The 17,523-nt window shown below is 42.5% G+C and overlaps 1 protein-coding gene across 18 annotated transcripts in view; it reads left to right on the top strand.

Moving 5' to 3' along the window:
• Hormad2 (HORMA domain containing 2) overlaps window positions 1-17,523 on the top strand; it is a 114,322-nt gene that overhangs the window by 88,301 nt on the left and 8,498 nt on the right. For 17 of the 18 annotated variants that reach the window (XM_059275569.1, XM_059275580.1, XM_059275586.1 and 14 more), the window contains one exon: window positions 1,596-2,455. The exons of the other annotated variant lie outside the window; for it this stretch is intronic. In XM_059275569.1, coding sequence (XP_059131552.1) covers window positions 1,596-1,700 — 105 coding nt within the window. In that variant the 3' untranslated portion in view covers window positions 1,701-2,455. Of the gene's footprint in view, window positions 1-1,595; window positions 2,456-17,523 lie in introns of those variants that run through there. 18 annotated transcript variants of the gene reach the window in all.

The following is a 17,523-nucleotide window of genomic DNA, read 5'->3' on the forward strand; positions in this document are numbered from 1 at the left end:
CAAGTGGCTTTTGGCATCAAAGGTACAAACATAACCAGTTAGAATATGCTTTATGCAGTTGACTGTGTTGGCTTATACAATTCATACAGATCATTTATCTATCTGGACGTGTCCCCTGACTGATAACATGCTTGTCTTTGAGCATACCAGTTTTCTATAACTATTGAGAATCCCCAGGTTTCACTGGTTGCCATAAAACTATACATTATTGAAGACACGTTGATTATCTCAATGATACAAAATAAAACTCTAGTTTATTTGACAGTAGAAGAAGAAGAGACTAAAGTCTGGTTAAAGCAGCAGGCAGAGTTGTCATTTGGAGCTGTCCCCCATCTTCTCTGTTTTCACATGTTCCCAGGACTGGAATGGGGAGCATGTCCTGCAGCATTTCCAGACACGATGAATTTTAGTAAATGCCTTTTCTTACAACCACACTATAAGAGATTCATCTCATAGATTCAAAAGCTGGCTTCTTCTTTTGCATTTTGATGTTGCTGTTTATTTTCCTTTAGAGCAAGTCATTTCAAACTTGCGCACATATAAACAAACCAGTGATTTGATAAGCAGCTCTGATTTTCTCAAACTTTCATATTTTATTAGTCAGTGTTTTAGTGAAGGTGAAGCGGACTTTGTGGTTTCTAAGATCAGAAATTCAACCCTTTTCTGAAACTGAAGGATAAATGAATGGAATGAACGCTTAAGTTACCCATTTGCAGACCCAGTTTCTGTTTCTAAACAGTCCTTAAAGGCTCTACTGACATCCTCACTATTTTGTAGTCACACCATATCAATAATAACGTGCATCTGCTACAAAAGAAAAGAAGGATAACGTTGGAGCCTCTTCTAGACATTCTGAGAAGTCTGGCTTTAAAATATTCTGCATTCCGTTTTCCTTCCAAGGACCAGAAGATGTGGGAAAAAACATTATTCCTTTCTAGCAGCTGAATAATTAATGTACAATGTCCTTTGTACCTTTCTTGGAACTCCAGGCATGAGGAGTTGTCTGACAGAACATATATACTTCCAGTTATTCATTCAGTTGAGCGAAAATAAGTCCCAAGATCTTCACCAAAGTTAAGCCTGTGGGGATGATGATTAGTAATAATTCACTGATCAGCCTCCCTGTAATCAACAATATATCCTTTTCTTCAGCACAAGGAGTCACTGTCCTTTTTAAGCCGTTGTTCTAAACAGTTGCAGAAGAGACAGGGCTGTGTCTCTGCTGGCTTAAATAGGGACTTACATTATGTCTGCCTCTAAGTAATCAGTGCCCTAGATCTCTCTTGACCCTTACTTGCTCCTTGTTGGCCCCACACCTTGATCAACAAGCCTTCCCTCAAGAGTTGGATGTGCTGAATTCACTAGAGAGAGCCAAGAAACTGTCCCAGAAACTGGCTGCCTCCAGGGGACTTGAGCTCCTGAAACTTGGAATGCCAGATTCTGGTCCTGGCAGCAGGGTTATGTACTAAGCCAAACAAGCCCACAGGAGAGCAGGTTTGGATCCGTTACACATGCTTGGTCTTCCTCTTTTCTACATGTCTTGTGTAGATGTCAACTCTCTGCTGAGTTATCCCTTTCTCTGGTGATTCTCACAGATTCAAAAAATGAATTGTGTACACATTGAGCCAAGTTTTGAAAGCTCCAGGAAGAAGAGGAAGATCAGTGAGCCAGTGAAAGTCTTCATCCATAACAGAAAATGAAACTTCTGTGACTTTACTACATCGTTCGCAAAAACATGTATGAAATGTTGTAACAGGAAAGTAAGTTCTTATCACCAAAACTTTTTTTTTAAGTTTTTGCTCAACTTTTTTGTACTCAGTTTCTAAGCTGCCAAGCTGTTGGGCAGGACATGGGTTCTCTTTGCCAGAAGGAAACAAGATCACCAGGGCTGCCATGGGATGGCATTACCTCACAGCCAAGTTAGAGATGAGACACACTTTGTATTTGCAAAAGAACCACAGCAGTTATTTTGAAAAGAAATAAGCTGCTGTTCTTAAAGAAAAGGATTTTTCTTTAATTAAACTCTCCAGGTATCTAGACTACTGTGAAATAGTCTGACTTGTTGGAACCTGTGTGTTGGAATCCTTCTATAGCTTTATTAAAACTCACACAGAATAGCATAGGATGTGCGTGGAGGTGCTTAGCCAGGTGTGATTTATATGTTGACTTCAATCACAAGGTTGATCAGCAGCATGTGGACCAGGATGCCCTCCCTGTAAAATTCCTCAGCTCTGGCCCCAGGCCCTGTTTTGTTGGCCAATCCCAAACAGCTGACATGCCACACAATTCAGGAGCCTGGTTCCCTCGTAAGACCTATGTTGAATATTTTCCAAAAAATCCTTGAGTTTATCGGTCTGTAACTTGCAGGTGATTCTGTTAGTCCCCTCCCAATTCTGGAAGAATTTTGATAGGCTTAATGATTAATGTGCTATGAATAATAAATGACTTAAAGAATTGTTTTATGGTTTATGTAACATGGGATTTAATAATTGAACTTAAATGGATGGGATAGATAAGTTAAATAGTAAATGTGTGTGTGTGTGTGTGTGTGTGTGTGTGTGTGTGTGTGTGTGTGTTTTACATGCCATGGATGGTAATCGGAGGACAACTTGTTAGAATCTGTTCTCCCCTTCCATCATGTGGGTTCTGGGCATTGAATTTAGGTCATCAGGCTTGGCAGCAAGTGTTCTTACCACTGAGGCATTCGTTAGGCCTGCAAGGTATTTTTACTCATCATATTTCACACTTGCTAGTCTTTTCCCTTAAATTGGTGTTTCTCCAATGTAGTGAGGCTCTTGGCACCTGGAGTGCTCATCACACAGTGTGGTTTAACTGAACCTAACCAAACTGTCAGGGCTGAGTCCTGAGGAAAAGTCTCAGGATTCTATCACAGAAGTTGGGGTCCTATGGCTTTTGACCAAGAGAATCTCTGGGCCAGATGTACCTTGGTCTGCAGAATCTGTGTGTTACGTATGACAGAGGAAAGTCGAAGTAGCCTGCCTGTCTAGCACTGCCCTTTGCTGGACTCGCATTTGCTTCTGAGGACTTAGAGCTGAGGATCACTGAAGCCTTAACCCGGGGTAAAGCCCCGGGGACTGTGGGGGAAGAGGGGTTGGGGTTTCCCTGCCTAGCATATTAAGTAGATTCACGTAAGCCTGCCCTGCCACTAAAAGGAGCAGGAGGGAAAGGGAATTGGGTTTGTTATACCCTTGATAGAAGTGTAGCCTGAGTCACTGTAATTTCTTTTAAGAGCGTCACATAAGGAGATTTGCTGTCTAGTAGAGGGATTAAGTTTATTTTGTGTCTCTCCAGAGGGCAGATCTCAGACCAAATCGGTAAAAGTGTCAAGAGGTCAGTTTGGCTAAGAGTAAGGAAGAGCTTTTGAGCTCCACAGGTTGTCAGGATTTTTGAGTGGGCTGTCTCATAAGGTGGCAAGCTGAAAGTCACCACAAGCTGTGAACACACAGGAACTTCACCACATCTATAGGGGGTTTTCATTTCCAGAGCAAATGAGCTATACAGAGTAATTAGTCAATCTGGATTTCAGAAGGAAACATTTTGTTTAAAAGGGGAATTTAGCTCCCAATCTATATTTACATTTATCAGAAACTTAGCCTAAAATTGACAATGATCCTTAAAGTTTAAAAACTATCTGTAGTGATCTAACTTTATCTTTTAATACCCCCATCCTCAACTAAACAGCTTATCACTGCCATTGGGTCCAGTGTGTTTCTGATGCAGCAAATGCATGAGGTAGAAGAGAAGTTGCTGGACACCTGCCCTTGGTAGGCATGCAGGGGAGGGGATCTGTTATCAAGAAGATCTGAGACACATGAACGTGTGAAATAGCTGATTTCACACTGCATAGCTAGCTCATACGTGCTAGTTATCAAGGACTGAGGACATTCAGTTCCATTCGCTGAAAGATTTATTTAAAGGAAAGAAATCCTTTAGTCTTTCATTTCTGTCCCTAGATGTCAAAAAAATGAATAAATACAACTGCATCAAAAACTAGAAGAAAGGGGGAATGGAGGGGGAGGAAGAGGGGAGAGAAGTCGGGGAGGGAGAGGAAAACCTAGTTCCAGGGCAGGATACCTGCATGGTGCTAGGCTGGCCCTTCACTCACCCTGACTGCCTGCTTCCTCGGCGCAGTCACAAAGATTAGAAGATGATTGCTTGGAAACTGGGGCATTGTTAAATTAAAAATCATGTGGGGAAGTTTGACTTTGGCTGAGTGGTTTTCTCCCTTTACAGAAATTAGTCTAGCTAAAAAGAAATAGGCTGGGCTCAGCGTTGCCTCCTCCTTTGAAGCCAGGCACCAAAACCACACCTTCGTTCCCCTCCCGCGGTTCCTCTGGTGTCTAGGTTCTTTCACTCTCCAGCTCACATCTGCCAGGAAGAGGCTGGAAATGGTACCAATGTCAAAGTTGCACTGAGATAAGTTCAAACTTCTGTGGTTTTGAAAATTCTAGTAACATTAGAGCTCATTTTGAGTGTAACTCAGAATTATTGATTTATGGTTTCAAAACCAACAGTATGAGATCTTCAGTGACTTCTACAGATTCTTATAGTAAAAACAATGCTCAATTATAATGAAGGTTATTTGGAAGAAAGCCCCAAGTAATAGTCTAGACTCTGCAGATGTGAGTGAATACCTAAGGATATCCTCTTTGGAAAGTACTGGTTTGTTTCTGTGATAATATTTTAACTGTGATTTGTGTATTGAGGTCCCTGCTGAGACATGATACTCAATTTTCAATAGCCATAGAAAACAAGGGTATCACTGAGGGCATCATTGTTTTGTTTTGTTTGTTGAAAACTTTTATTTTCTTTTTGATGCTGTGGTAATGTTAAGTTTCTATCCAGATAGTGAGATGTGGAGAGGAGCTAAAGAGCAAAACTGCTCACACAATACCCACCTGGGTGGACAACGTCTCTGCAGATAGGGTATTACCTTGTGGGAGACTCAAAGATGCTGGTATCTGTTCTTTCTTGTTTTGTTTTAGTTTTGGGGTTTATTTCTTTTTGTTGTTGTTTTGTTTTGTTTCTTGTTGTTATCATTGTTTTTGTTTTTTGAGACAGGGTCTCTCTACATAGCCCTGGCTGTCCCGAAACTCTCTATGTAGACCAGGTTAGCCTAGAACTCAGAGATCTGCCCGCCTCTGCCTCCCTAGTGCTGGGATTGAAGGCATGTGCCCACATGCCCGCTGAGATTCCTTCTTGTAGGCGATGATGTCTTACAGATATACCTGACTCACTGTGTGCAAAGTCAGGGAAAACTGCCCTGATACCCAACTGGGAATTGCATGGAAGACTTGCTCTAAAGGTAACCCTGGGAAATCTTGGCCAGCAGTTCAGAAAGTAGGCTGACCTATTCAGGGTCAGGATTTTTCTGTTATAATTCCAGCATGATATCCTTGAACCTTCAGGGAACTCTCGCTCAGTGTTCTAGATTGATCTTAGCTGGTTCCTGGTGTTGAACTGTACAAGCCCTTCTCCCCAAGGAGAGAAGCAAGCCAAATGAAACAGCCAGAGCCAGAAACATCTGGAAGGCACTGAAGCACAGAAGCATTCTTGGGGGGAGGGGATCTCAGATACTTTAGGGCAGAAATCTAGTGTAAAAATGGCTTTGAAAGGTTGTTATCTTGTTCGTCAACACTCCAAAAGGCTGTAGAAGCTTGGTTCCATTAGGATAAATACTGACTCCAAGATAACAATTTCCCATCTTCCTTTAAGCAAGATAGGTCAAGAAAAAGTTTGAGCTAGCCAGGCCTGATGGTACACACCTGTAATCCTAGCACTTGGGAGTCTGAGGCTGGAAGACTGAGTTTAAGGCAGTCTGAGCTATACAGCAAGACTCCATCTCAGAGAAAGAGGGGAGGGGGAGGGGGAGGGAGAGAGGGGAGAGGGGAAGAAGAGGAGGAGGAGGAGGAGGAGGCGAGGAGAAAGGAAGGAGGAAGAAAAAGAAGCAAGAGAGGAAGGAAGGAGAAAGAAAACCACGTGCCTAGGATGCTGAATTCAGACCTGGAGCTTGCAGATTCCTTTCAGCTGGCTGGTCAGCATGCTCCAGGACTCCGCCTGGCCCACCTCTCCAACACTGGGATTGCAGGCGAGGACCACCACACTTGGCTTTTCACATTTGTGCTGGAAATACAAACTCAGGTCCCCAGGCTTGCTCAGCAAGCATTTTGCCATTAAGCCATCTTCCGAGGCCCTCAAACTGCTACTTTAAACTCTTAGCATCTGTTCTGTAGTCTTCAAGAACTATAGATCTCCACTTCTTTTGTCCGCTACTGTATCTTTTCCAAGCCTGGAGCTGACCCTAGACCCTGCTTGCTCCCATTTGCCTCTGGTCTCAACATCTTGCTCCTCTCCTCAGAATGGAAACTCCCTTTCCTTCAGGACAGCTCATGGAAGGGAAGCAAGCTGCTCTCCTTCATTTGCATCTTAAATATAAGCTAAGAAAAATGACTGTTACCTAGGGAGTGTGATATGAAAACAGACTAAATACACAAACAAGAAGGCTTAAAGAGAGCTTTATTCCACCTTCAAACATTTAAAGAGCTGTTAGGAAACACAGAGAACCATAGACACATTGTGTTCTGAGGAGCAGACACAGAAGAGGTGGAGGAAGTGAAAGAGTGGTAGATCTAGCCTCTGCAAAGTGAGGGTTTCTCCTCTTACTTCAGCAGGGTGTGTGGCACATGGAAAGCATGCGGCACTTTCCTGCTTTATTAGCAGTTAGAGTTGCCAGCGCCGCCAACTACTTCTGGCAGGAACCTGCTCCCATCATTAGAAGTGCTCACCCCAGTTTATAGGAAGTTGTTCCCTTGCATGAGAATAGAAGCAAGTCAGTCCTGAAATCTCCTCCAGCTGCAAAGCTCTGGGACACTTTGCATTGATGGTAGGATTTCAGCAGAGATAATTGGAAACAGGAATATTTTATGGTCCTGTCCCCAAAAGACATTAAAGTTTAAAACTGAAGTTCTAGAGTTCAGAGCTTGGTTGGGCATCCTCAAGTAACCCAAGTTATTGGGGTAAATTATCTGTCTGCTCTCCCTGTGTTTCCGTTTCCCTATCTAAAATGAGGATGGGGTAGTATCTTTTTCAGTTGTTAAGAGAGCTAAGTGAGTCTTCATATTATAGCAAAGCAAAAGACTGGACGGCATGCAGATTGTCATATAACTGCTCAATGAATGTTAGTTACAGTGTATTATCTGACATTCTGGCTTCTTCTAAGCATTTTTTTTTTCAATTTTTCAGTATATTAAGGGACATCCCTTAATATAACCCGGACTTAGTTTTTTTTGCTAATCAAATAATAGCCTTGGGTGTTATTAACCAGCCCTTTGAAGCTCCTCTGAGCAGGTTTTAATACAACAAGCAGTAGGAACTCTGGAACATAGTTGTTGAAACACAAACGCCCTGCTAATGTCTGGCAAGTAGTAGATATACAGTAAATATTTGTTTAATAAATTGATGAACTGGGCAGAGTTCTTACTATTTCCTGCATTTTATTTATTTGTTTGTGATTAGGTAATATAGTCACATGACTTAAAATTCAAAAGAAATAAAAAGTTATGTATAAATACATTGCTCTCCTGCCCTCTAGCCATCTAGTTCCCTTCCCCAAAGGTAACTAGCATAACCACTTTCTCATATAGCTTTGCAGAGCTATTTTAGGCATAGACAAGCAAACATGCTTGCTTACGCACACTCTTTTCTCTTTTTAAACAAATAGCATCACGCACTGATCTAGGCACGACTATTGAGTGGCTGCAAATGTGTGGGTGAGTGGGAACATGCAAGGAGGAATTAGAATAGGAGGTACTCAGAGACAGAAAAATCAACCAGAGATTAATAGCGTTGATACACATGTAGAGTGCTGAGGACCTGGACTCGTATATTAAAGGGGTGATCAGGGAAAGAATCATTTGATTTCTACCATGTTAAAAAAAAATAAATAACCTCGTGTCCCTTAGCAAGCTAGTCCACTTTCACTGAGCTCACACCCACCCACCCCCTGCTTTGTCAGAGTACAGGACCTGCTGACTTTGGGAGGACTTGTGAGCAGGGATAATCACAGCATTGGTCCACATGCTAATTCATTCAATACTCACAGAAACTAATCGAGATAGCTAAGACATAGAGAGATCACATGACACAGCTAGTGAATATCAAAGCCATAACCATGAAACCAGAGCAACCTTTAATCAAGAAAATACTCAGGCTCCAAGACATGATATGTTTGGGGTGTGGGGACCTTAAGTTAATATCAGAAGAACTTGTTTACAACCGTCAAATATGCTACAAGCAACCAGCTCTCTTCCTACATAGGTGCTTGTCAGTGGACAGAATTTCACTTCATTTGCCTTTGGTATTGCACACCAGCCAGGCTGTTTCTAAGAAATTATAACATCTAGAACCACCTCTTTATGCTAAAGAACTGATGTGGTCAGGTCATTACTAAGAATGACAAGTATCTCTGCCTGTCTATGGGTTCCATGTCATTCTGAAACCACAAGGAATGTGCTTAAGTCTCCTGGTCACATCCCTCAACAAAGATTTATCAGCTTCACTGTTGTCTCCAGAGAGCCTTCCTCTTGGACTACGATGTTAATTCATAGTGATGTCCAATAATGGGCCTTCCCTAAAGAGCAGCCTATTAAAGGAATGAATTGCATTTCATGTTAAGAAACTTCCCGACATAGGGAAATGTCTCCTCAGCTGTAATAGTATCAGAAGGAATCCATTGAACTAAACTATAGTGGAGACAAGTTCCCATCAAGGAATGCTGGTTTGTTATCATCTGTCCTGTGAGAGAGGGGCATGGTGGGTCATGACTGTAACCTGGACATTTGGGAAGCAGAGACAGAAAGATTGCTACAAGTTTGAGAATAGCCTCATCTACAGAGTGCATTTCAGGTCAGCCAGGGGCACATAGTGCCACCCTGTCTCAAAATTTTTTTCTTATAAAGCCTACAAAAAAAAAAAAATTTAACCAACATGGTTAAATGTGAATAGTGGGGCCAATTTTTACTCACAAATGAGTTTTATTAAATATAAATCTGATTTTTTTCAAACATTTCAAGTATTTTGTACCACCTTTTAGGCCCAAGTTTGCTGTTTATTTGTATTGCCAGTTACCTTTGAGATACAACGTTAATACCATTTTTAAATAAGAAAAGTTACTTCCAGTCAGTATAGAATGAAAGAAAATAATATTAGAGTACATCTGGTAGCATTTCAATTTTGAGAGAAGTGATCTGTCCATTCCTGTTTCTTAGCTCCAAAATGTGAGGTTTTGCTCATTTTTACCAACCAGGTGGTAGAATCATGAGGCCTGCCTGAGAGTCTACCCTAGGTCTGGCCCAGCAGCTCTAACCCTCTGCCTGGGCTCTAGAGCGGCTTAGAGGAGGGCTAGAGAGCTTCTGGGGAGAGCCTGGCTACCTACCCATGACTCAGACAGAGCCTGAGCCACAAGACCCCACAGGGGCGCTTAGACCAGTTCTCTTCTCCTCCTCCAGAGACTCTGGGACTATACTGCTAAGCAAAAGTGAGATCCCTCTGAGCCTAGTCGCTGTTGAACTGAAACAGCGTTCAGGCTGAGGCTCAAGGGGCAACTGTTTTTATTAATCCAATTCATTCATAAGTATAACATATAAAACATCATCCACATGCTTTAGTTTACCCCTACTCTTTACAAGATTGTGGTAACCTAGGGCTCTGGTGCCCACATCTGTAACTCCAGCACTCCAGAGGCTGAGGTAGGGGAGTCATGAGTTCAAGGCCAGCATGGGATATATAATGAGGCTTTGTCTCAGATAGAAAATGAAATATAAAAACAAACGGGTGGAGTGGTGGGGCAGCCTGTGGTGATGGCACAACGTGAAAAGTTACTGAGGTAGCAAGATGATAACACACCTTTCAATATACAGCAGTTGCTTGAGTGGACAGGAAACATAAATGCTAACATGGTCCTAGCTTTAAATCAGCGGTTCTCAACCTTTGGGGGTCAAACTGCTTTTTCACAGGGCTGCATCTCAGATACCCTTCATATCAGATATTTATATTATGATTCATAACAGTAACAAAATGAGTTATGAAGAAACGACGAAATAATTTTATGCTTGGGGGTCCCCACAGCATGAGGAACTATATTAAAGTGTCCCAGCATTAGGAAGGTTGAGAATCACTGCTCTAAATCGTTAGTCTAGCACTTCTGACGGAAACTGTTCAGCCAATTCTGTAGTGAAAAGATGAACAACTAAAGCTGCCGGGTATCAGTATTATTGTAATATTCCCTTTATCAAAAACCTGTAACTGAAATTTACAGGTAAGATTTACAGTAAGCAGCAAGTACTTGGAAACTTGTCCGTTAAGGTTTCCCCTTACAGAACTTCTGCTGTGAGCTTTTTAACCCTCTACAGTTAAGAAAAAACGAAAACCTTTGGTAATTAGTTTCTAAGGAAATCATATAAAGGTCATGCATGATACTGATGGCTTTAAATCGTTATTTCCAACAGGACAGAAGCCTCCAGGGGGACATATGTAAATAACCATCAGCATCTATTTTCTCCATTTATTTCCAAGAGCAAGAGTTAACTAAATCATTTTATAGTGACTTCATTTCCTGCTGCTCCCTCAAAATTGAGAATACAACAAATATTTGCATAGGTTTATTATTCACATTGAATCATGAATAATTCACTTTGTACAGACAGCTGGGTAAACAAAAGATTTGGAGTTTCCTTTTCTATATTCCTTTTTCATTGGCTGGAAGGAAACTTCATTAGTATTGATTTTATATGATTTCCAGTGATATCCTGGTCTTCCTCTCAGATGGAAGAACCCCATCTTTTGTTGGGTTGGTTCCCCCCCCCCCAATTTACTACTGTCAATCCTTAAGTTAGACCTTACCAACTTTATATTTTTATTGCAAAATAAAAATGTATCTCAGCCATTCAGTTCTGTAGTCTACGAGACAGCAGAATACATGTGTTTCCTTATTTTTCACACATTAGAATTTTTAATGGATTTACTTTTACATGAATACTCTCTTAGTTTAAAAGTGGTCTCTTCAAACTCAGTACAGGTTGTCACTGCCTCCTTCATCTCTGGCTGTCAGTCATTAACAATTTCACAATTACTTGACTATCTCCCACGGGCTGATTCTCTTTCCAGCTGCTCCTCCCAGGTCTGTGTGAGGAAGGGAAGAAGATTATTGAGCACAGGTTTGCCCAAGGCATTGCAACTTCTGAGCAAGGGACAGACTTCACCAAAGAAAGGTCAAGGGTGTTTCTACGTCTGTGAACGTCACTAATCAAATGGTGACAGTAAACCTGTGGTTTAGGAGGGAATTAGGCTTTCCGTAATTCACCTGGGACCAAATGATGGGGGTTATAGTATATCCTTGGGAAATCTCTGTTCTTTGTCAAAGCCTGAAAACAACCGAGAGTTTAACCACCCACCAAAGGTCACACATCCACCCTCACTCTATTTGTTGAAGACAAACAGAGGAATAAGTTAGTAACACACATCACAAAATATGAATGTCATAGAAAATGCATAGTGAGCATGCCGGAAAAATTAATCACAATTTGACTAAGCTAAAAAATATCTTGTTTTATACAGTGCTTACCATGGGATGGATGTTATACATATTAACTCTTTAATTTTAAAAACCCTTTGAGATAGGTTATAACCCTTTATTCCAAGATACAGAGAACTTGAGTAATTAAAGTCACCACAGGAAATGGTACAGTGCAGATTTGAACCCTGCAGTCCGGCTCCAGTTATGTACTTTATCATCATGCTCTGCATGAGAATAACACATGCTTATAGAAGAAAGTTTGGGAAAACAAGAAAGGCATAAAAAGAAAAAAATTACCCATATTCCCAGCCATCCATCTTAGTGTACTTCCAGTGCACACATGCACATGTGTGTAAGTAAATATTTAATTTAGTGAATCATAGCTGTATACATTTTCTGTTTTTTTTTCAGTTCATTAAACCTTGTGAATATATTCTCACAAAGATTGATTTTACTTATTATTCAGACCGTTTTCTAAATAACTTATTTTGTTTCTCTCTCTCTCTCTCTCTCTCTCTCTCTCTCTCTCTCTCTCTCTCTCTCTGTGTGTGTGTGTGGGGGGGGCAGGTGTGGTCACCTATGCATGTCCATAATGGAGGCCAAGGTTGGTCCTGGTGTCTTCCTCTATTGCTCTTGTTTTTACACAAGTTCTCTCATTGAACCCGAACTCACAGTTTCAGCTATATTGGCTGGCCAACAAGCCCCTGGCATCTGCCTGTCTCCACTACCACCCCATTGTTGAGGTTGTAGGCATGCTCTGCCATGCCCAGCTTTTACATAGGTGCTGGGGATCTGAACTCAGGTATTTGTGCCTGCATGGCAAGCACTTTACCCACTGAGCATCTTCCCAGACCTAGTTAAACTATTTTCTTAGTCTACTTGGTAAATACTTGCCCAGTGAAATTTAGAAGCACTCAAGGTTAGTGGGGCAAAGTGAGGGGATGCTGATTGAGCAGATGCCTTATTTCCCTAAGCTTACAGGGCTACCTTTAAAGTAAACTAAATATAACTTTTAAGAAACTTGAAGAAGTAGTGTAGCCTAGAAACATTATGACTTTTTCCTTCGAAGCTTTTTGCCTCGTGAACACTTCTTATGGTTCAGTATCTTATTTGTGAGGTGGGGGAAAGGTAAGTGTGTGTAAAGAAAAATGTAGGCTAGTCAACAGGAAACTCAGTCCTTGATACAGCACAGTGGCCTCACATTGGACCTTAGTGTGGCTGTTTTCTTCTTTCATTGGTATTTTATTGGTATTGGTATTCGTTGAATTGAATTGATTCATTGATTGCAGTGATTGCTGAGGACGGAGTCCATTTGCCTAGAAAATAAAACTATTACTGTGTAGTGCTATTGCATTAAAGAGAAGGCTCTAAGGCCAAGACAGTTGGGTCATTGCTGCCCCAGATGACAGCGTTTAGCCAAGTTATATGTCATCCTGTCTAGAGCCAGAAGGCAGCAGCACAGGTGAGTGCTGACCTACCCTCAGAAGCAGCAAAAGGAAACTGACTTTAAAGACTTTTTCCTTCTTAATTGAACAGCCCTTGCTAATTCATTATTACTTGTTCCATTTTAAGTCATGGTTTTCCTGTATGTCCCCCACTTGCCTCAGACAGTCAGTCCTCCTGCCTCAGCTCCTTATGTGCTGGGATTACAGACACATACCACCACACCTGACTCCATCGATTGAATTTCTGACTCTAATTAAAGAGACAAAGGGAAAAACAAGACAAGCAACAACTCTCAGAAAAAGAAAAAAGTCAATGATGTCTATCTCTGGGGAAAAAAAAAGAAAAGAATGACAGCTGTATCCCTGCGCTGTTGACCTGTTCTCAGGTGGGCATGTGGAGAGGCCAGGCAAGCCTTCAAAGTGCTTCTCTGGGAATTACTCTCATATGCACATACATTTCCACAGTCAGTGCCCTCTGGAATTGCATCCACCGATTTGCTCTTTCTAACTTCCTGTCCAGTGTTTGCACTTGAATTGTGCTACATATTAATTACTAAGTCAACCCTTTTTCTTCTTGGAGACTAACACTCACTAATAGGAGCTGTGTATCCTCCCTTGTCCTATTATTTGTCCCTTTAAAACACTTTTTCCACTTCCCAGGCCCTAGTCCAAGGTGCCCTGGGAGTGATGCAAGAGAAACTATTTGGGATTTAGATGTGGGATCAGGCAGAGAAATTGATAAGATGAAATTTATCTTTAGCCCTAAAACTAAAGCCAAGTCTCCTTGTATGCAATGTTTTGAAAACAATCCTACTTCTCTCTGTCTTTGTCTTCCCTTCTCGTGTGTGTGTGTGTGTGTGTGTGTGTGTGTGTGTGTGTGTGTGTGTGTGTGTGTGTGTGTTGGGAGGGGACAAAGCATGGGACAGAAGACTGATTAGCCAGTCTACCTCAGTCTTCTGCTGTCAAGTTCACAACACTATCAGTCTTCAGACACCAAAGATGTTCCTCCAAGTAAGAGCCAAAGTGTTGGGTGCAGTGAATGTCAAGGGTCTTTCTGCAGGGAAATTATAACAATGCTGTATTAGTTTAATGCATGTCCATGCACTGCATAGTGACATTTCGTCCAGGCACACACTGCGTGTACAGTGGTGGTCCCATGAGATTGTATCACCTTCTGACATGGTTTCCAACTTAGAGTAAGAACACTCTGTGTTTACACAATGGTGTAATTGCCTAACCACACATTTCTCAGATTGCCTCCCTGTTGTTAAGTGACACGAAACTGTACGGCTTACTCCATAGCCTAGAGCCTGAGCCAGCTGTCCCAGTCAGTTTACGGAGGAGGCGGGGCTTAGTATTGCCGTGTGTGTGTGTGTGTGTGTGTGTGTGTGTGTGTGTGTGTGTGTGTCCGTCCGTCCGTCCTGTGGCGTGGCTCTCCTCCCACCTTGAGTCTCCCTCCACACCTGTCCAGCTCGATTGCGGCTTTATTAAAGTGTAGCAAAGGGTCCGATAGTCAGGACTGGCCTCTCCCCTCTCCTGAGAGGCTCTGACCTGATGCCCACTGCAGTCTGCTGTTCTTGTGTTCTCACACCCTGCCTTCCATTCCTCCAGGACTCCGAAGGCCACTCCACTCCCGCTATCCTGGAAAGCCACCTACAGTGCCAACCTAGATATTCTCCCCAACAGTTAAGTTCATTTGCCCTACACCTTATCTCTACATGGAGGCCAGTTCTGCTAAGAGACTGCAAACAGGCAGTGACATACTATTCCAGTTTCCCAAAGCTCTAAGGGTTGCTAGTAGCTGTGTAAGCATGAGCAAGCCATTAGCCCTACAAAAGTCATCTGAGAATGGGCAGAAATCAGGAGAAAGTGAAATAATTTGGAATGCCATGTACATCAAGTACAAATCCCTTCCAAATCCCTCTTTATTTTTTAATTATTATTTTATATGTATGAGTGTTCTGCCTGCATGTATGTATGTGCACTATATGCATGCCTGGTACCCACACAGGTCAGAAGAGGATGCAGGACTCCCTTGAACTGGAGTTAAGGATGGTTGTGAGCCACCATATAGGTCCTGGGAACTGAACCCATCTCCTCTTAACCACAGAGCCATCTCTCCACACATAACCTTTCTTTCTTAAAGCAAACGTCAGGGTATTGTACCTTCTGCCCAGACTCCTCCACAGTCTATGAACCAGCTTCCCTGGCCTCCAAACATGGGCATCAACACATCCCCAGGCTGGGCTAGGGTTGAGTAGGACCTTTCTAGAGTATCCGTCTGTGTAGGTCTAGTCTCGGTCTCTGACCTGCTGCAGTTCCAGAGTCAGGTTAGCACTGCTGAAGCACTGTGGTCCTGGCCTCCATGCCCATCCATCTCTTGGCATATGCAACACTCCCTTTCACCTCCTGTGCTTTGAGCAGGCTGTGCTCTGTTCCTATATCACTCTTCGCTGATGGTGGCTTTTCCAACTTCAAGTAATTTTCGTGGGTCTGAGTTTGACCATTATTTCCTTCTGGAAGTCTTTCTGATGTGGGTCAGAAATCCCCTCCTTTGTGCCCCTCTCCCACTCTTCTTCTCATCTTGTACCCAGAACACAGTTCTGGCTGGCTGGCCCTTCCTCTTGCCCTGAACTGTAAGCTCCCTGGGAAGAGGCCTCGAAGGAGGCGTCCTTGCCCTACCTCCTGCCTCAGGGCAAGCGAGGAAGAAGGGGTGAATGAATTCCTGGCACTTTTCCTGGAACATAGACAGTGCTCAATTATTTTTTAAGCATGTTACTCTTGAAAATATTTGCATTCAAAATCCCCATGCTCTTTGCATTTCAAAACCCAGCCATCATTACTTTGCTCCATATAAAAGAACAATTGGAAGAGTAAGCGTAAACAAGAAATACAGAGGGAAAGAGAAGACTCTGATAATGACAACAATAATATTATCACATGATTAACGTTAGTCCTTCTGTGGCAGATTATAGGCATCCCAGTTGACTCCTAAAATACTCCTGAGACCTGGATTGGATTCACATTTCTGAGTTTATTAATTCTAAGTCTAAAATTAAAAGCAACAGAAACCCTCATGAATTAGCTAAAGAGGGGGGAAAAAAAGGTAGAACATTGTTATAACCATGTAGGGTATCTCCTAGTGTCCAAGCATGTAATTGGTTTTGCATAAGGTTTCTGAGGGCTTTATTTCTGCTTCTCTCCCCATGTAGAATTTATTCTTTTTTTAATTGTCATTACATTTTTGTTTACTTATGGGGTGGCACGCATATGTGCCGTAGCATGTATGTGGAAGTCAGAGGATAACTTGTGGGAATCAGTTGTTTCCTTCCACCATGTATGTTGTATTAAGCTCAGTCATGCTTGGCAGCAAGTGCCTAATCAATTACCTCCTAGACTTTTTTGTTTTTCTTTCATAATGACTCTTGCCAGGAGTACACTGTTCTAGTTTCCTTTTGTTGCTATGATGAAGCACCTGGGCAGGGTTTGTTTGGCTTACACTTCCAGGCTATAATCCGTCACTTAAGGAAGATGGGACAGGAACTTGAAGCAGAAACCATAGGAGAACTCTGTTGACTTGCTCTCTCTGGCTTGCTGACTTCCTTAGACAGGCCAGGCCCACCTGCCTAGGAAATGGCACCACTCACAGTGGACTGGGCCCTCTTACACCAAGGAAGACAATTAAGACAGTCATGGACCAACCTGATAAAGACGATTCCTTGCGATGGTTTGGGTTTTGTTGTTGTTGTTGTTGTTGTTGTTTTAGGTGATTTTAGACTGTCAGGTTGACAGTTAATGCTAACTAGGACATATACTGAGTCCTTGAATAAGGATGGCAACACATGACTCCAAGGGCAGACATTGATCCAGGCACTGACCTCAGAGGAAATGATAGTTGTGTCCAGCAGTATCAGATGAGAGGTGTCCACAATGGCTGGGGCAGAGGTAAAAATTGAACTTGACAGTGACCCAGTCTGATTAGTATGTGAAGATAGGTCAGGGACTGGGAGGGGAGGAGTGTTGGCTTTCTGGCCCGCCTCTTGGGGACCTGCCCTGTGTCCTGATGTAAAGCCTCCTTTAAGGAAAAACCCCTCCCTTCTTCTTCCTCTTCCCCTTCCTCCCTTTCTCGCCCCTCCCTTTACCCTTCTTCCTCTCTCCCTCTTTTCCCCTCTTTTTCTCTCTCTCTCTAGGTCTCTATTATAATAAACTCTCCACGTGGATGCTATATCTGCATGGTATGAGCTACTTTCCACCATACCACCCCGCTACCACCTCGTCTGCATGGTGTGTCTCCCTCACCTGCTGGGCACCTTGGACCAACCCGCCAAGGCCTCCCATGCACCATATCATTACAAGGAAGTTCTCAGAGGTTCTGTCTGAAAGTGTTAAGGGACTAGTCTGAGAGCAAAGAAAGAGCAGGAATTGGGCTGGTGAGATGGCACAGCAGACAGACAAAGATGTTACCAAACCTGAGGACCTGAGTGC

Source organism: Peromyscus eremicus, chromosome 10, assembly GCF_949786415.1.
Source record: "Peromyscus eremicus chromosome 10, PerEre_H2_v1, whole genome shotgun sequence".
Classification (NCBI taxonomy): Eukaryota; Metazoa; Chordata; class Mammalia; order Rodentia; family Cricetidae; genus Peromyscus; species Peromyscus eremicus.